Source organism: Kryptolebias marmoratus, linkage group LG23, assembly GCF_001649575.2.
Source record: "Kryptolebias marmoratus isolate JLee-2015 linkage group LG23, ASM164957v2, whole genome shotgun sequence".
Classification (NCBI taxonomy): Eukaryota; Metazoa; Chordata; class Actinopteri; order Cyprinodontiformes; family Rivulidae; genus Kryptolebias; species Kryptolebias marmoratus.
This window is the reverse complement of record NC_051452.1, coordinates 13,277,528-13,302,230: the sequence shown is the minus strand read 5'-3', so window position 1 is coordinate 13,302,230 and position 24,703 is coordinate 13,277,528. Positions and strand designations below refer to the sequence as shown.

Below are 24,703 nucleotides of genomic sequence, written 5' to 3'. Positions count from 1 at the left end.
TAACCACCTGACTAATCCTGTACGCAACAAAGTAAAGAATAACATGATTCTTTTTGAGGGGTGTTCGGTTTGACAACTTCTGGTTTTAACACCTCAGCAGACCTTGATGCTCTCCTTCATTGTTCCTATTGCTCCAGACCAGGCACTTCAAAGAGGGAATGTTCACCTGCGGCCCTCCCACTTCTTGGTACCGTTGTCATGAGATAATCTGTGATAATCGTTTCACCAGTGCTGTTAATGTCATGCCTAATTACTTTATAAGGAATCGCAGCCAAGGAATGTTGCTCCTGCTCCGACGAAGGTTGCTGGGATCCCTTCAGCGAGCTGCTTCAAAATAATCTCCCCCTGACCTTTCTCCTTTTGGTTTCTCTCCCAGTCAGCGCCGGCTAAACATAAACAGGAGGAAAACGTGAGTCATGGAGCCCCAACCACAGTGCCCCGTTCTCATAAGACGGGATAATGGCTCACCTTAGTTACGCCTGGTGGGGCTTCTTCAAAACTTTAATAGTAATAGTAGAGCAAAGGGGATGTCATGCTGGGAGAAGAGAATAGAGATGTTTTGTCGTCTCTCTGCTCTTACGGCACTACAGGAAACACCTGTAGAGAATCAGTGGGGGTCGTCTATCATGCGTTTGTTTATTTATAGGATATCCTTTTTGTGTGGACAGACCGACTTTGTGGAAAGGACCAGAAAGCAAGCAAACAAAGGGCAACTCCATCACCGGGGAAGCTGGGGAGAAATCACGTGAATCTCTTGTACCAGAAACGAAACTCAATCTTGTTTTAGTCTGTTCTCATAACTGAGATTAAGGCATAACCAGCACTTCAAGAACTGTGTGTGTCAAACAGAAATTAAGGAACTGGAAATTACGCTGAGTAATAAGCAAATGATATATCGGAAATGAACTTGGACATTACTAAAATGTTGTAAGTTTGGAACAGCTGTAAAACTGTAACATTTGTCTGAAGTAATAATAATAAAAGTTTCCTAATGGCTCAAGTTTTACTTTAAAAATACTTGAATTTTTTTAAAGGTATTGTTACAAACATAAGATAGTTTAGATATATTCTAGTTACTATAAATGCGTACTTGTCTTTCTATAAGTAATTTTATTCTAGTTTAGCTAAACAAATCCTGCTAAATGTATCACGAATTAGTTAATGCTGAATCTAGAGCATTATCTACGCACTAATATTGTAAGCCAATCGCGTGAAGGCACAGTCGACTCTCAGCCAATAACGTGGCGGGGGTGTTTTATTAGCCAATCAGCTTTAAGCGGGGCGGGGCTTTGTTTTTATTTTTTTTTTTCTCTAACCGTTACTGCTAGCTCGAGTTTTAAGGAATTACGTAACGCACGTTGCAGGAGCCGACTCTCCTGTAACATGCGTGGCTCACAAAGTTACACCACTTAGCCTGGAGCAGGAGGTTGTTTTTTTTTTATTTTCTAAAAGAGGGGGGCTCGTCTCTGCGTGAGGTCCGGCTGCCATGGAAAAAGTCAGCAAAGATGCCAAGACGAACCCGGCGGCGACGGCGAACCTGGTCTCGAAGATCTTCTTCTGGTAGGTCCTGCTAGCTTAGCCGCGGGGAGTTTAAAAATGGGTCCGAGCCGGGGAGGAAGCGGGTCTATCCGCTTCCCCCGGGCTTAAATTCGCCTTTAGACTGGATATGAAGGGGAAAGAGTCCCCGAACAGAGGTGCTGCTCGTCCAAAAGCGTCTGGGTTCGTTAAACACGACTTTTAGAGGAGAACTTTGTCCGAAGCACGAGGCGACTTCAGCAGGTGTTTTAAATTAGGAAGCTCATGTTGATACGGGGGAACCACGTTTAACACGCCGTGTAAACTGAAGGAAAACTGGAACTATGTTTACTTGTTTGTTCACCCTGCTGCAGAAACTCAATGAACCTTTCACAAAGTTTATTTCAAAACGAATAAATCCAAAAGTCTGGACTAAATTGAATTAACCCTGGACTATGTGAAACGTCAAAGTTGGTTATGGAAATTGGCATCATCTCTTCAATTCTTTTAGCTGTTTGTGTAGATTAAATATTCATTAGGTAATATTTATTAACATTTTTTCAGTCAGATTCATTTTGTTTCTGCTTCATTATTAAATAAAGTTTTAAATAAGTGTTCCTGAGATTAGTAAAGCGTCGCCTGACGGGCCAGATCAGCTGATATTTGGTTTAAAGGTACTTTAAAACATTAACTATCAGTTTATTGGGCTGTCTTTGGTCAAACTACAAACTAAATTTGGCTGAAATCTCTCAAATCCGAAGTGAAAACGTAAGACGATGAACAAAAATCTGGGTATTTTTTATTTTTGTAATTGTACATCATTAATAAATTTTCCTAATTATTCCATTATCCAAATTTCAGCTTACTAGCTTATAAAAAATATTTTTTTTGTGGGGTCCAGAATCCTGATTTGGGGAACCACAGTGGTTCCAAACTATAATATAATTATGAAATAATAAATAAATATAATATAATATTGACTTTTTTTTTTTTGCCATAATTGAGATCCATCCAATGAGCTCAGAAACTAAAATAGTTAATCTTTCTAATCTACCTTGAAATCAAAGTTTTTTAACAGGTATATCTTCAGAAATATTCCTTTTAATTTCCTTTTTAAAATTGACCTTTTTTCTCCGCAGGCTGTCGTAGTTCAGGGAAATCCCTTCGTATAATGTTTGTGAAGCTCGAGGATCCCCCTTTAAATATAGGGCTGTAAATCCTGATGATGTCAATTCAGACCAATAAAAATTGAGCTTTCAAACCAGTGCTCTCATAAACAAAACTAGGATGTTGCCAGAAGATAAATCGCCAAATTTGACAAAGTACGATTAATTTTAAAGCTCTTGAGATGAAGAATTTGAAAATAATAATGAATTAGAATTAAAGAAATGTCATTGTGACTTGTTTTGCCAGCACATTTGACTGGGTAGGGCTGTCAGACAGTGAGACTGGAGCTAAAATAAGACCCAGGGTTATAAAAGGATTAAATCACAAAATATCTGTCAAACAAAATGTTTGTTGAAAGAAGCGTACCTATTGAAGTATAAAATTGAGTCCCTTATCTCTTCAAATCCAGCTGAAGTTGTCATGTGGGCTCAGATTAGAGTCATTAAGATATTCATCTTATAAATGAACATTAACAAGTTATGTAAATGAAACTTTATTGTGCTGTGAAAGTTCCTGTAGAACTCCGTGTTCTCACACTGCGTGACTCTGAAATTTGGATCCTACATTTAGACGATTTCATACGTCAAACTGAACACAGAAGTCTCAAACATGTGATCCTGAGGGCAGAAGGTTTTTTTTTTTTTTCTTCTTCTTGTTATTTAATTTTTTGGGGGCCCTGAACTCCACTGCAGGTCATCCAGCAAGACGGCGCTCCCATCACTGGTCCAGAAAGCACAGAAAACGCTGGAGGAGGAGGAAGAGGTGAACTTCACTTCAGCGTCTCAGGAAGGATCATCTTACTCTAACCAAGCAGTCAAAGTTGGACTTTTTCAGTTCACTTTCACTTTTAGGTCCTGTCGTGGAGCTAAAGGTGAAAAAACCCTCTACCTTCTGATTGGACAGCGTGTTCTGCCAGTTGGCAGCAACCAGAGCGGGGCAAAGTTTCCTGTGGTGATTTCAGAGTGTGGGCGCGCTCCTTTAGAGTGAGCCGGCTGACGACCCGGGCAGAAGTGATGATCAGCCAACTCTTTAATGGGGAGCACAGCATTTGCCGGTGGCATGAGGTGACTCCTTAAATCAGGGACAACCCATCACCCGACCTAAGTTTATGCTTTCGTTCAACAGCTGAAAGTATAAATGTGCAACATAAACCAAAAACATACCAGAAATCACCTACTGTTTAACACAGAGCCTGTGATTCCCTGACTTTATTCATCACATTGGGATCCCGTGGTTTAGCTGCTGGCTCTGAGCGGGACATTTGGCTGATGTTTTGGCTGATACCCCGCTTGAAATGAAGCGAGACTCCCACCCACCTGGCTAGATGTCGACCAGCAGTGATGAAGATGACGCTTCATGGAGGATGAGGCACGTTCCCCTGAATGTGTTGACACCGAGAGTCACTTAATGGTGACATCTGCTGGACTTAAAAACAAAAATCATCCCAGCCAACCTGTTTAGGTTGGGCAGATAAAGTACTACTCAGTGAAAGAGAAGTCCTATTTATTCCAATTAATATTAAGCATAACCAAAATAATATGACTGAGTTATAGGGTAAGCCAAATGCAGAATTTACAAAAATCTTTTTGCAAAGAAGTAAAAATGTGAGCTTGTTGAAGGGACGAGGCAGGGTTTAGATGTTTTCATTGAGGAACAGAGGTTTTTGCAGCATGTTGGGTCCAAGGTGTCTCTTTTAGACCAGATTTCCTGCTTTGGAGGAAACTCCTTCAAACGATACAGAAGAGGAGGAAATGTATGAAAATGTCACTGCAAGTTTATAGAGGTGGAGATGAGCGTGTTTCTGATTCTTTCTGTACTCCAAAGGATGCTGTGTTTTTGATATGTTGTTGGAAAGGTACAACTGCACTTCAAACAAAGGCGTTCATCCTGCTTCAAAAACACCTTAAAACATTTTTCTGATTTGGTGTAATCAGATCAAAATGCTCCCAGACTGGAGAGAGTTTCCTCTTTTTCAATGGCTCCATAGTATCCATTCAAAAATCCCAATAAAGTGAAAATGACAGATCCAGAAATGGCACAAAGTCTCAGTTTAGCACGAATGCAGATGTATTGGTCACATTTTTTGTTGTTTTTTCTTGAAGTGGAACATGCACAGTGTTGTTGGACCCACCTCTATCCACCAGCATGGGTTTCTCTGATTGGTGTTCATCTTTAGAAATTGGAACAATTAGAAATTTGTGCACTTAAAATTAACAGAAAGACATTGTTGCTTACAAAAGAAAAACCCTAAAAACTAAACTGTTGTTTGTAATGAGCTGGTTGTAGCAGCTGCTGCTGCATCTTCATTTTCCTACTTGGTAATTAAGTATTTACAGGCATGAATGGTTGCTGATTTTTAAAAAGTACTCTGTTTTTACACCTGGTTATCTTTTTTGTCTGCAGCGGTGTCCAATCCTGGTCCTCCATAGAGACCATGTTGTGTGTTTTAGGCCGTTCCCTGCTCCACAGGCTGGATCCGATGGTGGAAATGCCTCTTCAGGATGTCCTCAAGTTCTTCAGAACCCTTTTAATCCCTCATTCGTTCAGTTCAGGTGTGCTGAAGCAGAGAAATGTCTCAGACCTGCAGGATGGTGGCCCCTTGAGGACCAGGATTGGACACCACTGTGTCATTGTGTCGAGCACTTTGGGAGCTGAACACAATTCTGTTTTCGTACCCTTGAATACAGATGTTCATAAAAGCTGTTCTATTTTCTTTCTTTGTGTAGCTTGTTTTATTAATATACATCTGTCTGTGTGTAGAAATGCAGCAAATGCTTCAAAAACAGCGTTTCAGTGATTCGGAAATGTTATTTGCCACAACTGCCTGAAATAACTGAAAGGATTCCTAGACACAAACCAGTCCTTGTGTTTTGCGGCATAAACACGTTCTAGCCAATTAAAATACTGGTTCATGACACATTTCTCGCATCATATTCTCGGTCATGGCTGCAGCTGCATTTTCCAGATTATTCGATGTCGATGTGGGTTTGAATGAAACCATGAATAACGCCACTTTGCTCCATCAGGTGGCTGAATCCTCTGTTCCGCATCGGCTCCAAGCGCAGGTTGGAGGAGGATGACATGTACGAAGTGCTCACCGAGGACAAGTCGGAGAACCTGGGACAGGACCTGCAGAGGTACAGGAACCGGTCAAATGCTCCTAAATCCCGGACAAGTCAGATTAAGATGCTTCTGATCCGACTCGTCTGACTTATTTGGGCTGAATTGCTTTAAAAGGCTGCAGCAGGCTGCACAAAGTTAAAAACACATTTACTCATTTCTGTCCACCTGCCTATGTTTTTGTTGAAATATCTTTTTAAACCCAGTGAACTCTGAGCAGTGACTCATTCAGGCATAAAAAGGACAATCTGATGTTATGTTGCAACGCAACATACCTTGCAATAAAACTTTTAAATTGGGTCTTTAGGCACTTTTAGCAGCAGCCCATCCAAAAGACACAGTTTGTTCTAGTTGGTTCTATAAGAAATAGTAACAATAACTCAGTCTGACAGACAGATAATATTGTTTGACATCAAGGTGATTTCCAAAAAGACATGAGCTGAAAACTTGCCATACAGACAATTAACTGAAAGATGAATCAGCATCTTTTTAAGGCATGACACTTAGACAGTTTTTCAGGTGTGTCTTCTTTCACATTTTCTTCACTTTGAAGCACACACTCCATGATACGATGTCAGGACAGGTTCAAGGACTGGACTGAAAAATGGCAATAAAGCAGGCAAAGTTCAAAGAGAAACTTTGAAATACCTTCAGAAAGCCTGAAGAACGATTGATCGAGACCACACTGAAGTCTGGCTGCTTGGAACCACAGTTTAAAAGAGATGAGGGGTAGATGAGGCTTTTTGCTCAGTCGTGTGTGTGTGTGTGTGTGTTCCTATATACGCCGAGCAGCGTTACTGGATCTAATCTTTAGATTTAACTCGAAAAGAAGAAAGTCTCTGCCTCTCTTCCAGTTCTGTGTGTGAAACGTGACGGTGGCTAAATATGCTTTTAATCTCACCTTCAGGGCATCTTGTCTCAGTTTTCAGAGAAGAATGGCTGCAGAGAGTTGAAGAAACAGCTGTGTAATTGTAATATTATGGGATATTAGTGTGAAACGGTTCTGCAGTAGTAAAAAAATTCATGACTGGCTGATAGAAGCTCAGTTATTGCCATGAAAGGCAGGCCTGTTTGCTTTTTTATCATTCGTTTTAATGGCGTAGCAAAAAATTATTTTTATTTTGACAAGTTTTTTTCCCAGTTTAAAATGATCTCATTAATTTTAAATAGTTTTCTGCATCTTTTCCATGTAAATGTTTTGATGAAACCAAAGGTTCTCTATAAGCACAGATTTGGCTTTTCTTTGATCTTGGTTTTAAATAAAATAACTTCTGCTGCAACGTAAACTGAAGGATTATATGCCAGCAATATCAGAACAACTGAGGCTTTCCTGTTGTAATATATGTTTAAACAAAAAGGTAAGTTTTTGTCTTAAAAAAACAAACACCTACAGCCCTCAGTTTGTTCGGTGAATATAGACATTACACCCCTGATGGACTCTGTCACAGAAAGCTGGCGGCTCAGATTCCATCCTTCAATATTATTTTTAGTTCCTGTCAGTAAATAGTTGCTAAATTTTTCCATCAAAACCACGCGTAACAAATAATTAGCGCGTTACCTCTGGCAGCCTAATCGTGGCTGATGTGTTTAAACCTGCCTTTCATCAGGCCTACCATCCATAGAAAAGGAATCCTTATTGCTGATGTAATTATGTTTCTGCCGTCTCACAGGCGAGTCCTAACTCATCTATAGATGGCAGGATTTCTAACACAAACCTCACCCATTAACACGTCACTTTTCCAACACAGGTACTGGGATCGTGAGGTCCAGAAAGCTACCAAAGACATGCTAACGCCACGGCTCTCAAAGGCCATCATCCAGTGTTACTGGAAATCATACGGAGTGCTGGGAATCTTTACTCTAATAGAGGTCAGAGTTGTCAATATGAACATTTGGAAATGAGAATTAAATGTAGCAGGATTGGGCGATAGGCTGAAATGTTTTAATTGGCCATCATCAGGCCTACAACTGAAGATTGACAGTACATTTAACCAGGTGTTTCAGACTTATTTATTTTAAGGAGCAGTGGGACCTTGTTCTTCGTACATCTGTGGAGCCAAACAGTCTGTGGCTAAAACATCCTCAGGACTAATCACAAAATTTCAGGTTCAAAAGCAAAACGTGCCGTCGTCCAATCATCTTGATCTGCTTCTGAACTCAAATCTTGAGAAATAAAGAAACTTCAAAATTTAACAGTAGAACTTTATAACTACACCTTATTTAGCCTTATTTAATTCATAATAAATGATTATTTAACCTTGAAAACATCAATAATTAGGAAAGATTCATAGTTAATAAGCTATAAATTAACACATTTATTAATGCTTTACTCATAAAGTTGAAGTACTTCCAAAACCAACATACTTAATGTTTTTTCATGCTTAAAAACTCATGAATGAACTATTCTATGTACTGTGTGTATATGTATGTAAATTGTCATGTAAATATACTTTGACACCATGTGTTAGACATGTATGTTTAAATTAACTCATACTCATCCTGCAGTGCATTAATAATTAAGACAGTTGCTAGTGGTTAAGTCTTTTTGGGAACCCTTCTAAATTGAAGACTATTTATGCTTTATTAAGTATTTGTTAAGTTAAACAAAACCCTGAAGGGCCACAAGTTCCTTTTCACCTGTGGAAATCAGACCATATAATACAAAGTCAGATTTGGGAATACTCAAAACATTTGACTAGAAACAAACCAGATCTGTAGCAGTAATGGGAGCTGCCGGCAGCTTTGTTGCACTGAGAACAAACATATAGTTAACTTGACGTGCTCTTATTGTGACAACACGCAGTATTTTTAAAAGGTAGAACCTGCAAGAAAAGTGTCACGAGGCGGCGACGGCGTGCACCAAAGAGAGCAGTTTGATTTCAGAGGAACGGCGTCTCTAAGGACAACTCTTGTCGGTTCAGTTAGGCATTTTAATCGGCCGTGGCTTAAACCTCAAATCAGCAGTAAAAGACACAAGCACGTTATGTACCTGAGCTGCGGTGCCTCTGAAGCAAAGCCAGAAATGACAGACCGAAGCTCCACAGAGCACAGGAGAAAACTGCCACTAAGAAGAATAATATAAATAAAACAAGTGTAGTGGTTTAATTTGTCAGGGAGTCTGTTTCTTACAGCTGATAGTTGATTGTGTAACACATCAGAGTTTAACAACTAGCTGATCCGTGAGGAAAACCTCTCTGTGCCACAGTGGGGCTTTGTTTTGGGTTGTTTTAATCTATTTAGCTGTTGCCGTTAGGTGCCTTTTATAAATTAGTCAATCAAAATGTACATTGTAACCACAGAGCCAAGCTGCAACTAGGGTCTAGTGACAATTGTTCTTTAATTATTTTTATTTATATTTAGTCCTTTAAAAAAGGTGCCACCGATGGCTGATGTATTTGTCCAATCGTCCAACCCTTAAACGGTGTCTGATCCTTGGTTCTAAAATGATTTGTGCTCGCTGTTCTTTTCCGCTTTTTAGGAGGCCATTAAAGTAGTGCAGCCAGTTCTCTTGGGTCAGATGATTTTGTACTTTGAGAATTATGACCCAGATGATAAAACGGCTCTTTACAACACGCTGGGCTACGCCGCCGGGATGTCCATCTGCACCATCGTCCTGGCAGTGCTCCATCACCTCTACTTCTACCACGTTCAGAGGGCGGGCATGAAGATCAGAGTGGCCATGTGTCACATGATCTACAGGAAGGTCAGCGAGGGAAAGATAACACAGGCAATTTTAGGATTAAACCCTCACTCAAGTTACTTTAATTTGATATTTTTTTGTTTTTCCTTTTAGGCGCTGTGTTTGAGCAGCTCAGCCATGGGAAAGACCACCACAGGTCAGATAGTCAACCTACTTTCCAATGACGTCAACAGGTTTGATGAGGTACAAGAAAATATTAAGAGCTACTATTTATGCCTCAAGATCAGCCTAGTGCTGAAAAGCTGAAGTCTAAGTTTACCCTGGGTGAACTGTTTTCTAGGGAAAAAGCCTTGTATGGACATTTTTCAGTCATTTTTATAAAATGATTTTTAATAATCCATGGCTTGTTTGTCTCTAATGTAATAATGAAACATGAGCTTCTTTTCAATCCTCTCAGATTCACTGACTTACAGCCTGTTAGCTGTGGTGACCATCTTAAATTGGGTGAACTCCACTTCCTATGTGTTTCACTAAAATCCATCCAGTGGCTCATGACATACACTGCCTGGCCAAAAACAAAAAGTCGCCACCTGGATTTAACTAAGCAAATGGGTACAAGCCTCCTATTGGATAAATGGCTTGCACTTAGTATATAGTGCTTTATCTAGTCCAAGGACCCCAAAGCGCTTCACACTACAATCATTCACCCATTCATTCACACACTGATGGTGGTGAGCTACACTATAGCCACAGCTGCCCTGGGACGGGCTGACAGAAGTGAGGCTGCCATCACACCAGCGCCACCGAGCCCTCTGACCACCACCAGTAGGCAAGGCGGGCGAAGTGTCTTGCCCAAGGACACAACGGCTGAGACTGACAGAGCGGGGGCTCGAACCGGCAGCCCTCCGGCTACAGGACGAACCCTTATTACTGCATGGGTGATTGTGTTTCAGCTGGCAACAAGTTATTTGAACGTTTGGTGAAATCAAATCAAAGAAAAACAACAGTAGAACTCCGGGTTACGTTTAGCAATGAAAGTAAGAGCATTTCCACACGCACAATGCAAAGGGAACTCAAGGGACTGAACAGCTGTGTAGCCTTAAGAAAACCACTAATCAGTGTGGCTAACCAGAAAAAAAGCTTCAATTTGCTAGGGAGCATAAAGATTGGACTCTGGAGCAATGGAAGAAGGTCATGTGGTCTGATGAGTCCAGATTTACCCTGATCCAGAGGGATGGGTGCATCAGGGTAAGAAGAGATGCAGGTGAAGTGTTGCACCCATCATGCCTAGTGCCTACTGTACAATCTTGTGGGGGCAGTGCTATGATCTGGGGTTGCTGCAGTTGGTCAGGTCTAGGTTCAGCAACAGTATGTACTCAAAGAACGAGGTCAGCTGACTACCTGAATATACTGAATGACCAGGTTATTCCATCAATAGTTTTTTTCTTCCCTGATGGCACAGACATATTCCAAGATCACAATGCCAGGATTCATTGGACTCAAATTGTAAAAGAGTGGTTCAGGGAGCATGAGACATCATTTTCACACATGGATTGGCCACCACAGAGTCCAGACCTTAACCCCATTGAGAATCGTTGGGATGTGCTGGAGAAGGCTTTGTGCGGCGGTCAGACTCTACCATCATCAATGCAAGATCTTGGTGAAAAATTAATGCAACACTAGATGGAAATAAATCTTGTGATATATTGCAGAGGCTTATCGAAACAATGCCACAGCGAACGCGTGCTGTAATCAAAGCTAAAGGTGGTCCAACGAAATATTAGGGTGCAACCCTTTTTTGTTTTGGTGGCAACTTTTTTTTTTTGGGCCCGGCAGTATATTTTGCTAACAGGCAGTGTTGACTGTAACAGTTATTGCCAAAGTTTTAAGTGAGGATCTTGCACAATGTGTGGTGCTTGGAGTGTATGTTGGGGATGATGCTCACCTACGTCCACGCCGAGGCCGGCTATACGCAGTGGCAAACACGGCAGGGTAAATTATTTTTAGGGTGAAATATGAATGAAAATCAAAAATTGCCCAGAAACGTCAAATTTCACCATGAACCCCAGAGGGTATAGTTTTCCTGAAGCAGTAAAACTTTAAGGAAGCGGTGAAACTCTTTTAAATTTGATGTAGCGATTCATGTTACACACTTAATAAATCCATCCATTTTCTTTACCCGCCTCTCTTTTCTGGGTCGCGGGGGCTGGTACCCATCTCCAGCAGTCACTGTGTGAGAGGCAGGGAAAACCCTGGACAGGTCACAAGGACACATAGAGACAAACGAGACAAACAACCAGTCTCACTCACACCTAGGGACAATTTAGAGTTACCAATGAACCTAACATGCATATTTTTGGTCTGTGGGAGGAAACCGGAGTACCCAGAGTAAACCCACGTGTGGACAGGGTGAACATGTAAACTCCACCCAGGCCCCAGGTCAGGAGGAGATCCTGCAACCTTCTTGCTGGGAGGCGACAGCTCTAACCACTGCGCCGTTGTGCCACCCACTTAATAAATAATTAACAACAAAACCAAATGTAAAAATAGCATCTATTTGTTCTGTGAGCCGGGGAATGCTGTGCTGTTCTTCAGCCAGTGTGAGCCGGTCAAAGTGTTTCTCAGTCACTCAGAGAGATGGAGCATCAAACTGAGGACAGATGACCTTTGAAACAAAAAGACACATCCAGCCTGTAGTTCTGCATCCTGTTTTCAGGATATTCAAAGCTTTTACTTACTTTCTACTCCCACAGCTTTCAGCAGCTCATAAAAAGCTTCATGTGTGTCTCTGCATCCATTTTGTCCTCAGTGACTTGGCATGTCAAACACAACAGTGTGCAGTTTTAGCTCAATGTCTCCAAATTTGACTGAGTTAGAGCCATTTGTGTGTTTCATAAGGTCAATTGGCTGTGGCAGCCATCTTGAGTCGTGGTAACTCCACAAGTTAATCAGCTGGAGACGTTCATCCAATTGTTAATATCTAAAAGTTTCATTTAAATCTGTCCACTGGTTCTTGAGACATTTTGCTAAGAAACACACACTCACAAATACATTATTGCCCTTTTGCCTTCATCAGCAGGTAATAAACGTTAAAACACAAGAAGTCCTCCAAGGACAACAAACACCATAAAAATGTTTGTACATACAAGAATAAATGATTAATAAATTAATCCAGAGAGACAGAAGGATGGGTTTTGTTCTCAAGCAAATATCAATAGTTTATTTTTTCCTACTTTGTTCCCTTTAAGGCAGACTTATTCCATCGTTGTTGAAGTTATGTCTTCAGTTTGTTGTAATTCATGTGTCAAAACGCCTGCTTTGCTCTGCAACTAATAAAAATACATGAAATAAGTTAGAAAGGCCCGCTTTGCCTCTGATTGTTCGTGTTCATAGATACTCAATGTGCATTTACTGTAAGATAAATTTATCAAACTTTAACCAAACTTGAAGATATAACATAGATGACGATATAACATTTAGAAATCAACAAGTATTAAGGGTTAAAGTAAAGTAAATCTAACAGGTTTGTTTTTCTCCCCGTTGCTAACAAAGTTGAGGAGATTGTGCAAATCAGTCCTCCTGAAATAAAAGCAGCACTGTTGTCTTATTTTTTTATACATTAGGAGAGAAAAAAAGTGGTCATCAATAAGTAACTTTAAACAAACATTGAAAGTGAAGTGTTGGACTTGTTTGTTTAAACACAGCTGTTAGGTATTTCAGCTAACTGTTCCTCCATAAAAGCCCTGGTGGGTCTCTGTCCTGCGTGAGATTAAGGCCCGATTATACCCCGAGCTCCAGCTGCTTCTCGGAGGAATGTTGAGTTTCATTTTAATTAGTGGGGCAGGAGCTGCTGAGAAACCCGGAGCTCCTGCAGGGACCTCGCTTTCTTGGCTGCTGATCACAGCATGTTGTTTACACTCAGTTTAATCAGATTTCACTGGAGCAGTTCTCACTGTTTGAGGAGATGAATGTGTGTTTCTGGTTTTCTCTTCAGGTCACCATTTTTCTGCACTTCCTGTGGGTGGGACCCCTCCAGGCGGCTGCTGTTGTTGGGCTGCTGTGGGAGGAGATCGGCCCCTCCTGCCTGGCAGGAATGGCGGTCCTCTTGTTCCTGATGCCCACTCAAACCATGTTTGGCCGACTGTTCTCCAAGTTCAGGTAAAACACCCCCTAAGAATCTGAAACCACGGTTTTAAGACCTTATTCTTTTTTATACTGATGCACAGTTTGTCCATTTGTTCACTTCGCTCAGCTCATTGGATTACTTTGCCTCTGTTTACTTCAGCTGATTGTTTCTTTATGCCAAACGTGTGTTCACTCTGAAACTGGAGCTTTTACAGAACAATAACTCTCCTTCGTCAGTGATAATCTGAAGTTGAGTTCAAGTGAAGTTTCCTTCTGTGTCTGTAAAGAAACAAGAAGAGCCAAAAAGGCCTTTCTACCATATACAGGTGAAGTAGTACACAGTGAAATGAGACAATGGTCCTCCAGACTATGGTGCTACATGTAAGACAAAATGAATCATACAGATTATCAAAAAGATGCGCTCAAAGGTCATTTGTACGAGTGCGAACATGTCCAGACATTGTGAGGCAATGAATGCAGAGGAATGTGCAATCAGAGCCAGTAATTGGTTCTAAAATGACAATAAAAACAGCTGAAATAGAGGGATGTTGTTAGTGTTTAAAAGGCTAAAGAAACTTATTCTGGCAGTGAAGGCCCAGGTGCTTCAGTACCTCTTATGGGTTCCTCCAATTTCTGTTGGTTTTATGGAAACATCATCTTATAATGGAGGTCTGCAGCAGACTGGAAAGAGATGCCGCTGATCTTTTCAACTGTTTTAGTTTCCACAGCTGCTCAGGATGGTCTCAGTGGTTCTTTGTAAAAGGTGGTCAGGAGATGAGCTTTCCTCAGTCTGTACAGGCGGTAGAGGTGCTGTCGGCCTGTTTTTGTCATGGAGCGGATGTTAAAGGACCAGGAGACTTCACAAAGACTGAGTTTCAGTGGAGAGCGGTCACTCTGTCGTCTGAACACGTTTAGTTTCCTCCACACTCAGAGAGAGGATGGTGACTTTGCTTCAGTCATTCTGTCAGCTGTTGTACTTCCTCTCTGATCGCTGACTCAGCGTTCTTGGCGATCAGGCCGACCACAGTCCCGTCATCGGCAAACTTCACGATGTGGTCGGAGCTGTGCGTTGTGGCGCAGTGACAAGTTCAGGGTCGTGCTCCAGAAAGCAGGTTATATGAAAACTCCTGAGTTAGGTCACCTTGAGTTTAGTGAAGTGAAACTCGGTCTATCACCATGGTAACCGACTCTGTCAAATAAACTTGCTCTCTGGCGGATTTACTGTATAAAAAAAAAAAAAAACCTGAGTTTAACCCTTCCTCTTCCACCTGAAGCAGCTGTCTGACACAAAATCAACCTGACTGATACAGAAGCAGAACTACTTCATGAAACCAAATGTTTTTTTGTTTAAACATTATAATTTTTCATCATATTCACTCCTTCGTCTCAGTAACATTCTCCATCCTCCCATATCTATTATAACCCTGCAGACGAGCGCTCAAACTTCAGGGTTTGAGTGTCGTGCTGAGATATAATTAGCAAAAAAATCTTTTCCTGATTAAAACATCCCTACAATCAAACCACAATCACCACAAAAATAAAATAATTCACACCTATTTGCCCCCCTTACAAGTACAAACGCACTCGTTAGGATTTGTAATATTGTTCCAACAATTAACATCTGTCCCACTTTATCTGGAGATCTGGTCCATATACGTATAAAATAAGAATCTCATTGTACCAACAGATCTGACTGCAGTGAAAACTGATTTTTGACATTTTGACTAAGGTTTTTAGAAGAATTTAATTCTTATAACTATTTGACTTTTCATATGTGGGAAATGAAAGTAGTTCTAAAAGACTGACACATATATAATTTATCCAGCTGATCCTCTGAATACTCAGCCGGAAATCATCAGTTTTATCCGTGGAGTTAAACCGACACGACTCCCGGTCAAAATGAGTTTAATGAACGAAGGAGAAGTTCCACTTCATCGTAAGTCCACTAAAAGAATTCAGATTTCTCCCCCCTCGTCTTTTTCTTCTCGTGTTCAGCTTGCAGCAGCTGCTTGTTTCCTGTTTCTGGTGTATTTTTGTGAAAGTGTTACAGCAGGGGGGTCAAACCCAGTGACACAAGGGGGCCAAAATAAAAAATTTGGTCCTAGCCAAGGGCCAATCACAATCCATATTTATTAAAAATTGCATAAAATTAACCTTGGTTTTAGATGTATTATGTCAAATCATTCATATAGAAATATCAATGACCTTTTCCCAATTACAGATTATACAGAATTTAGAGCAAACAGACTTTAATGAACACAGACAAATAGATCAAACTTCAAAAAGCACATCATTAGCAGTCATTTCTTACACCTCACTCAGCTTTTAAATGAATTTTTAACATTAAAACAGATTTTTTTTAAAAAGCCATCAACTAAAACCTGATCATATAGAAATTAAAACTATATATTGTTGGCTTTTAAGTCACCTTCAAGAGAAAACTTCACTATTTAGTCTGGGTTTTTTTAAGCAAAATAAGAATCAGAGACTCGATCTGTCCCAGACTAGAGGGCCGGACCTAATAAAATCCAAACGTTATCTTTGGGGCCGGATGAAATGTTACAGAGGGCCGGATCTGGCCCGTGGGCCTTGAGTTTGACACGTGTGTTACAGCGTCACACACAGGCCTGGCAGGTCGTTTTCTGCCTTCCTGTGTGAATGAAGAAGTTTCTAGAAACGTTGTCGTGTGTAAAGGATAAAGATCGTTTCAGAAAGACTGTGTTCCTGTGTGAACAGGGCCTAAGTTAACTCCGAGTTTATGGATAAACTCAGTTTGTTGAACCTCCTTTCTTGAGTCTCCCTCTGAGGAATGAAAAGCAGCTCTGGCTGCTCAGCTTCTGGTCTTTCAGTCATGAAGTCCAGGATCTAGTTTCAGAGGGAGGTGTTTCTGATCATGATTTGATCAGGGGGTAATATGCGTGTTAGTGTTTTTTTTATTTAATAATTGTTCCAGTGTTGATTCTGTTGTCTGTTTTCTCGTCTCCTTCACAGGAGTAAGACGGCCGTTCTCACAGACAGCCGAATCCGCACAATGAATGAGGTGGTGTCAGGAATCAGGATCATCAAGATGTACGCCTGGGAGAAACCCTTCGCTGCTCTGGTCTCCGAGGTCAGAAGGTAAACTCATCAGTGAGCTCAACATAAAATAAAATAAAAACATTTAAAAGGTTTCTTCACATTTTGTGTGTACACATTCCAGATTTGTCTGGAGATACGAGTTATGAAACTCAGCTAAACCAAACAATCTGTACAACATGTTTTATACTTTAATTAATTACAACTAGAGCTCTGCTACCAGTGTCTGTAGGTACTTGTACTTAAGCTGATAACTTTACCTTTTATATAAAGTCTTTGCCTCATAATTCTGGAAATGTTTAGGCCTTGTATAAAGTGCCCTTCAGTATTTAGACATGGATAACTTAGCTTTTGTCTAGCCTATACACTAATTCACTATTTAGCATATAGATTTTAATTATAAATGGGTAAATGTCTGTTAAGAAAATGTTACTAATATTGGTATGTTTTTAGTTAACTGGTATATGTTGACCTCCAGTTCCCCGCTTCACAGTAATTATAATAATATGGCAAAATATAATAATGTTGTATAATAACACAGTGAAGGAACCGTTATTGGCTGAACATTAGGCTTCTTTTAGAAACATTTTTAACACATTCAATCAACCATTATTAACAACAAACCACTCCTCCCAACCTGACCCAAGCCTCTAACAAAAAAAGAAGAAATGTATAAGAAACAAAACCATTGGCCTTCTTGGCTGAGTTTAGGTTTTTCACTCGTATATTTAGGGGCTGTTGCCATACTGGAGATATCTAAGGACATCACGTAGCACCTACCAAGATGGCGGCACAAACGGTATCTTTGTTAGAATAGGCTGTGCTGCTGTTGGCCGTTCCAGCGGTAGAATGGTCGTACGTTTTCACTTGTTCTCTTTGTCCCGTCTGGCTCCGTCTGATGCGACTCTGCTCGTCGATTTCCAGGAAGGAGATCTCCAAGGTCATGAAGAGTTCCTACCTACGAGGTCTCAACATGGCCTCGTTTTTCTGCGCCAGCAAGATCATTCTGTTTGTCACGTTCACCCTCTACGTGCTGCTGGGAAACACCATCTCAGCCAGCCGCGTGTTTGTGACCGTGTCGCTGTACACGGCCGTGCGTCTCACCGTCACGCTCTTCTTCCCCGCTGCCATCGAGAAGCTCTTTGAGAGCCGTGTCAGCATTCGAAGGATTCAGGTACGACGTACAGCATCCAGTAATGTTTCTCATTCGGTGTAAGAGTTATGTTCAAATCAAACAGTAAAATACAGAAATTGTCCCTTTGCATCACATGCATGACATACCTACTCTTATAAAACCGCAAAATCACATGATCGTTTAACTTTTAGTGGTGTTTAGTTACTGTGGCTGTAAAATATTATCCTGACTTTCGTGAAAGGACTTATAAAAGCCTGTGGTGATGTTACAGTGCTGCCTTATCATCGATGTTCAGGAAGTTCATCGGAGTCAAACAGTTGTTTTCACTCCTGGAGAGCTGAACTGCAACCACCTGACCACATCTATAAAAACCGTATCTAAAGATAATTTGTTCTTGTTGCGTTCTTCTTGTGGAGACATTTCCTGTTTGAATATCTAAACTCCGTGCCACCTGGCAGGCATCTTGGTCACCATTTAAAGTTTTTATGTAAATGATTGCAAAAAAGAAAAACAGAACTCAAACCTCATGGTTTACCTGGATGTAAATATTGCTTTCACGAAGTTATCAGTCAGCTCTGATTTTCTGATTTAAAACTTAAAAATGTTTTTCTTGCTATGCTTACTTGAACTTTTTCCTCCTCTGTCCAAGTACCTGGTTAACAAAGCAAATGAATCTGGTTCAAAAACTGGGCGAATGATGTACTCAGAGCAAAAATAAAATAAAGTGCTTATAAAAGCAAACTGGGAATGTCACAGAAGTGAGATATAAATAAGAGTTTAGTAAAATTTTAAAAGGTGCCATTAAAGCTTCTGCCTTAAATCCCAAAAGTAATCTGGGACAACTTCTACACTCGTCCTAAAACGGGATGTATTATGGTATTCTGTCCATCTGTGGACAGTTTCTTGTCCAAACTCTAAATCGATAACCCTTAAACAGCTGGACACCTCGTGTGTCAAGGATAATCCCTATTAACTTTAAGGTCACGGGGTCAAAGGTCAAGATCACAGGTGAACTCCTTTGTACAAACCTTGTCTGTTCTCCATCTCCTGGATTGTTCTGTGAGGGAACTCGAGCTTTGAGGTTTGGTTCTCTGACGGGTGTATCATGTTCTGTTGGCGGTTCTCTTGGGTTTGTTGATAAATGACACAGACAGTTCCTTGTTTTAAAAAGCCTCTGTGAGCTTTAGTTTGGAACTCCGGGTTAAAACCTCTCCTTCCTCTTTTAGTTTAAAATTTGACTTTTGCTTTTAAGTTTTCGTGACACAATTACTCAATTACAGGAATTATGGTGATTGAGTTATAAAATGACAGAGAACCTGCTGAATCTGATGAGTCAGTCTCTGGGTTTCCTGAGATTTGTTGACTATTTTATCCTGTTTAAACATGACTCAGCATTTTGAAGCTCAGCTCTTCATTCAGTGTTTCCCAGTTCAGTTCAGCAGCAGGTCAACTTCATGTAGTTCAAACAAACCTTTTTTTTTTTTTAACAAAAAGCAACGGGAGCCACAATTCCTAATGTTGTAAATTTTAGTTTTTATTCGAGGTGGGGTTTTTCCTGTTCAGTATGTAACATTGTTTTATTTTGTGTTTCTGTTCCTTGTGGTGAAGGAGTTCCTGCTGCTGGATGAAATCACCAAAAACACCTCCGCTCTGCCGCAGGACGAGAAGACGAATCCTGGTGTGGAGATCCATGATCTCACCTGCTACTGGGACAAGGTCGGACACTTTAAACTTGTTGGAACAATACCAGGAAACTAATTGAATTCAGATAATAGGACTTTACTGTGTACACCTTGCTAGTTCCTGGTTGGACCCCCTTTGCCTCCAGAACTGCCTTAGATCTTTGTGGCATCGATTCAACACGATGTTGGAAACATCCGTTAGAGCTTTTAATCCATAATTATGTTCATGTTGTGAGTCTCCCGTTTCATCACATCCCAAAGGTGCTCAGTTAGTCTGAGAGCTGGTGGTGGAGGCTCTGAGTCCAATGAACAGAGACTCATCGGACCAGGATTTTCTTTGTAAACACTAGACATGGTTATGTGCAAAAAACTGAAATATGCCAACACCAATAATCATGCTACATTCAAAGTCATTTAAATCCTCTTTCTTTCCTGTTCTGATGCTCGGTTTGAACGTCTTCGCCATATGTAGACGTCTAAATGGACCAGGTTGCTATTATTTGATTGGCTGATTAGCTCTTTGTGTCAACAAGCATTAGAACATGGTGTTAATAAAGCGCCACATGAGAGTTTATAAATGTTATAAATGTTAATATAAATATATGTTCTTGGATTTTAAATCGGCCTGTTTGTTTGCTCTGCAGAATTTAGATGCTCCGTCTCTGAAGGACGTCTCCTTCACTCTGGACTCCAGTCAGCTGATCGCTGTAATCGGACCAGTAGGAGCTGGAAAGGTCCGACATGTTCTGCTTTCATCGTTTAGGTCAATTGGGCGGATTTGTCCCGACTTCCTCCATCGGCTCATGTCAGACCCCAACCTGTCTCTGTTTTGTGTTTCCACTCAGTCGTCCTTACTGAGCTCCATCCTGGGAGAGCTGCCTTCAGAGAAAGGTGTGGTGAAGGTCAAAGGTCAGCTGACCTACGCAGCTCAGCAGCCCTGGGTGTTTCCTGGAACCATTCGGAGCAACATCTTATTTGGGAAAGACCTGGAGCCCCAGAAGTACGAGAGAGTCATCAAAGCTTGTGCCCTAAAAAGGGTGAGATTGATTTTAATCTGGACTTCAGAATAACTTTATTTACAGCTCACTGAACCAACCTTACAGTTTTAGAGTGTGTCTCAGGTCTTACAGGGAGAATTTAGAGGAAAAGACAGAAAATAACCTAAAACTTTGACTCCTCTTATGACACCAGACTGGATAAAATAAATGTAAAACTCCAAAGAAACTAAGAAAACTCTAACCCTTCCAAATTTTAAATGCAAATCTTGTCATTTACATCATTTGTGGAACATGACTAATGGTTGGAATAACAGAAAATGATGCAAAGAAAAGAGGTCATGTTCATTTGTAGACATCTTAGCATTAATGTTTTAACTTAGGAACAGATCAGAGATTATTTGGTGCAATAACTCTGATATTTAGTCCCAGTTTTGTGCCTCATGGCGAGCTCTCCACTCGTCTTATACGTTACTGTTGGGGGACTTTTTTGCCTCTCCTGGTGCAGAAATTCAATCAGCCCAGCTCTGTTTGGTGATGGTGACCATCCCACGGGGTTCAGGTCTGGAGATCAGGCTGGCTGGGTTCTGACCTGATGGTCCTTCATCCACACCTGAAACCCTCTAAGAACCTCACTGTATCTGTCTGCCAGTAGAGCCAAAACTGAACCCTCACAGTACCTTTCTTTCCAGCTCTTCAGGCATGGCTCACTATTATCTATTTATTCCGGTTACTTTTCACTTCCTACCACCTGTTTCTGCCATCCAGCTGGTCCTGTTGCAGGAGGTTAATATGGCCGCAGCAGTGTTTTTTAAACTTTTCCTTGTTAAATAAGATTTGCTTCAAGTGATTGCCTAATCAGCAGCTTTTGAAGTAGAGCGAGCTGAGTTTGTGTTGGAATTCAACAGACACTGAAACAGAGCTGCTGTCATACATGTAAAGATGCTGATTTCAGTAAAAAAAATAGTAATGGTTTCTTCAGTTGTTCCTGAGCTGTATATTCTTGTTAGGTCTTGAATTATTACCTTTTTGGTTATAATTTGTAGCAGCTTCTTTTGCATTTTCAGCATGAGGACAAATTTATGGCTGTTTGTTTGCTGGCCTCAGGTTTGTTTTATTACAAAAGCAAAAAACTGTGCACCTCTGTGATGCTGCTTTAAATTCAGATCTAAATTATTCATTTTTAGGAAGTTATAGTAAAGTATTGTTCTTAAACTTTTTTAGTTTTCACCCATTAAGCTTCTGAAAGGCAGACTATTCAAAGTCAAAAACTGAGGAGCCACAGCGAAGAACCAGACCGATAAGGAGCAGAAACTCTGCAGTCTGGTTGTTGTTTCTGCTGAACTGACTGCAGTCAGACATTAATCTTTACTAACCTGGCTGGAGGAGAGGTCACAGAAGAAGGGTCTGATAAATGAGTTACCCAGGAGTCCAGGCCCTGTCGTTAGGGCTAAATTAAAGGCCGTGTTCACCTCTAAGAAAACCCACGTTCTGTTTGTTCTTCAGACTGCTGTGTCATGTTGTGTCAGGCAGCCGAAGCCCCCGCTGTTTTAAAAACTACATGTATGAAATCACATTGGCAGGGTTGAGACTCTGCTAGTATCTGCTACATCTCAGTAAGAAGTTCACTAAATTAAAACAACATTTCTAGTTCAAACAGATTATCCACTTGCAGTTCTAGCATGCACATTTCCCCTGTAGGCCAAATTAGGAAATACTAACGTGGTTTAGACAAATTATTTTGAATGTTTTCATCAAATTACTGTTTGAGTACTAAAACTTTCATTAATCCCTTAAAAAAGTCAAATTTATTCACTAATTTCTTTTCACAGCTCAACCCAAGCAGAGAAAACTGACATTTGATGATGGACATTTTTGTGTCTGTTACTATTAAAAGCAAAAGCAAATTACTGCTTTTATTTATTTTTTTCCCTCATATCACCTTTTTGGCTTTTGCTCGGCTCTTAAAACTTAATAAAACTTGTAGAATGATTGTAAAAAATCCACTTTTACTGTATGTCGGATACTCTGACCTGCTGCTCGGCACAGACATGTTCAACCAGTCAGGAGCACCTAACCCTCACCCAGGGGGACCCAAAGTGGAATGACGCCTAGCCTCTGTCCAGGGAATTGGTTCCAGAGCCCAATCTGTGGATTGAGGAGAGCCTGATGTTTGATGTTTTTGAACCTCCTGCACAAAGTCAAACACTCTTCCCCAACACTGATGTTCCTGGTTCCTAAAGCCTATTTGGACCACCAAAGCCTCCACCTCAGACAGTTCACTGGTCTTTTATGGTGGCTCCTGTAGGTCCACAGGAGGGTGGACCCATGTATTTTGTTCACACACACTCACATTCAACCCCCTCCACAATAAGGTGGTGATTCACAAAGGAGGGGAAACCACGATTCCCCTCATCTGGTCCACTTTGTGACTTTTCCGTTTTTATAATAAATGTTGTGGGTTTGTGCAGGACCTGGAGCTGCTCCCAGACGGGGACCAGACTCTGATCGGGGACAGAGGAGCCACGCTCAGCGGGGGACAGAAAGCTCGAGTCAACCTGGCCAGGTGAGAAAGAGAGGGCACATCACTGGTTGATGAGATTTAGCACTTTGATGAAACTGCAGGCATTAAAGCTGTCCGATTTAAAGTTGTAATCTTGTACGTATCTAACAATCGTCCAGTTTCTGTTGACGTCATTTGTGGACGTTTCCCTGAAGGATCCAGTGGCTCCAGAGTGAAACTGAAATAACGTTTTGGTTTTCAGGGCTGTGTATCAGAATGCAGACATCTACCTCCTGGATGATCCTTTAAGTGCCGTGGACGCTGAGGTCGGGAGACACCTCTTCGAACAGTGAGTGGACCTAATCGCTTTAAACAGTTTATGTGTGCGAGCGCACATTTCCCCTCCGTGCTTGATCCAACCAAAACCCTTAGAAAGCTCAGGGTTGAGCCCCGAACACAGGAGAGTCTCTGAAGACAAAGCTGGATCAGGAAGCCTCGGAGTCAGCTCCCAACAGGAGGAAGTCTCCGTGAAAAGCAGGGTGTGCTCTGTCCGCTTTCTTACTGTACGTGATGGAGCCTGGTAATGTTTTTTCATCTCTCACTCATTGTTTAGTCTGACATCATGGCAATATTTGTTCAAATCTGGATTACTAAAAAGTCCTCAAAGAAGAAAAGATGTAGAAAAGATTTTATGGGTGAGTTAAGAGGCAAGGTTCAAGGCCAAGTTCTGCTTCTTCCTTTTGAATTAAGAAAGTCCTAATTAGGCTCCAGCAAAGTCTGATACTGTAATTATCCCAACTTCGTCCTCATGAGATGGATTATATGACTAGAATTCAACCGTAAGGCACAAACACAATCCCTGCTATGTTTTAGCCATCTATAAAAACTGAAATGACATAATGTTGTGACATTGCAAAACTTTAATGACAGCATTGAGAAGGTAAAGTACGGTGGCCCTGAAGTGCAAACCACATCAACAAATCCCTTTAAAACTCTGTTTTGAAATGTTACCGGTGACCCAAAAGTAGCTGTAGCTGCTGCTTTCCAAGAATATTTTGAGTCAGGACATAAATACAAGGTGACACTGGACATGCTCAGGACTAACCACAAAGTTTCAGGTTCAAAAACCCAAACGCGCCGTCGTCCAATCAGCGATGTCTCACATTTCCCTGCTGGTACCCATCTCTTGGGCTAACGTTGGGTTTTTTATTTTGTCGTTGTGTTTAGTGATTTGTTGATGTGGTTTGCACTTAGGGCCACCATAGTAAAGCCCCCCAAGTGAGTTAATAAATGTTCAGACTAATTTAGCAATAAATGATTTGATTCTGAATTATATCATATGGCAGGGGTTCAGATTTCACGGGAGAGACTTTGAAACAAAACACGGTTATCTGCAGAACATGCCATAAAAGCATTGGCACCTGAAGCAGCTGTACTGTTAATTGGTTATATATTCTCTGCTGAACAAAGAGTGTTAAACTCCACGTCTGCAAGCAGCAAAGAAAACACCTGGTGGCTTCGTTGTTCTGTCCGGTCATGTGACCAGAACTGAGGGACAGCAGGGAGAGATCACATCCAGCATGAAAGACGTGCTCGCTGTTGGTGGCGTTGAAGACTGGATGTGAAAAGAATATCCTATGATACAGTAGGCTTAATGTACAACCTGCCTGCTGACCTTTTACTTGTGTTGTGTGTTTCAGTGACAACAAATAGGTGCACTAATTAACATTGAAGTTAACATTTAGT

At 41.0% G+C, this 24,703-nt stretch overlaps 1 protein-coding gene and 1 long non-coding RNA gene across 2 annotated transcripts in view; one reads left to right on the top strand and one right to left on the bottom strand.

Moving 5' to 3' along the window:
- The window catches only part of LOC108245704, a 541,596-nt gene that overhangs the window by 508,870 nt on the left and 8,023 nt on the right, over window positions 1–24,703 (bottom strand). The window contains exon 2 of the long non-coding RNA XR_001808999.3: window positions 23,242–23,247. This is a non-coding gene — a long non-coding RNA (uncharacterized LOC108245704). The remainder of the gene's footprint in view (window positions 1–23,241; window positions 23,248–24,703) is intronic.
- abcc4 (ATP-binding cassette, sub-family C (CFTR/MRP), member 4) overlaps window positions 1,323–24,703 on the top strand; it is a 33,896-nt gene continuing 10,515 nt past the window's right edge. Inside the window, exons 1-13 of the mRNA XM_017432801.3 lie at window positions 1,323–1,560; window positions 5,709–5,819; window positions 7,551–7,671; window positions 9,281–9,505; window positions 9,596–9,685; window positions 13,437–13,600; window positions 16,559–16,684; window positions 17,567–17,816; window positions 19,386–19,493; window positions 20,104–20,193; window positions 20,305–20,496; window positions 22,926–23,020; window positions 23,220–23,306. Coding sequence (XP_017288290.1) covers window positions 1,487–1,560; window positions 5,709–5,819; window positions 7,551–7,671; window positions 9,281–9,505; window positions 9,596–9,685; window positions 13,437–13,600; window positions 16,559–16,684; window positions 17,567–17,816; window positions 19,386–19,493; window positions 20,104–20,193; window positions 20,305–20,496; window positions 22,926–23,020; window positions 23,220–23,306 — 1,733 coding nt within the window. The 5' untranslated portion in view covers window positions 1,323–1,486. The remainder of the gene's footprint in view (window positions 1,561–5,708; window positions 5,820–7,550; window positions 7,672–9,280; window positions 9,506–9,595; window positions 9,686–13,436; window positions 13,601–16,558; window positions 16,685–17,566; window positions 17,817–19,385; window positions 19,494–20,103; window positions 20,194–20,304; window positions 20,497–22,925; window positions 23,021–23,219; window positions 23,307–24,703) is intronic.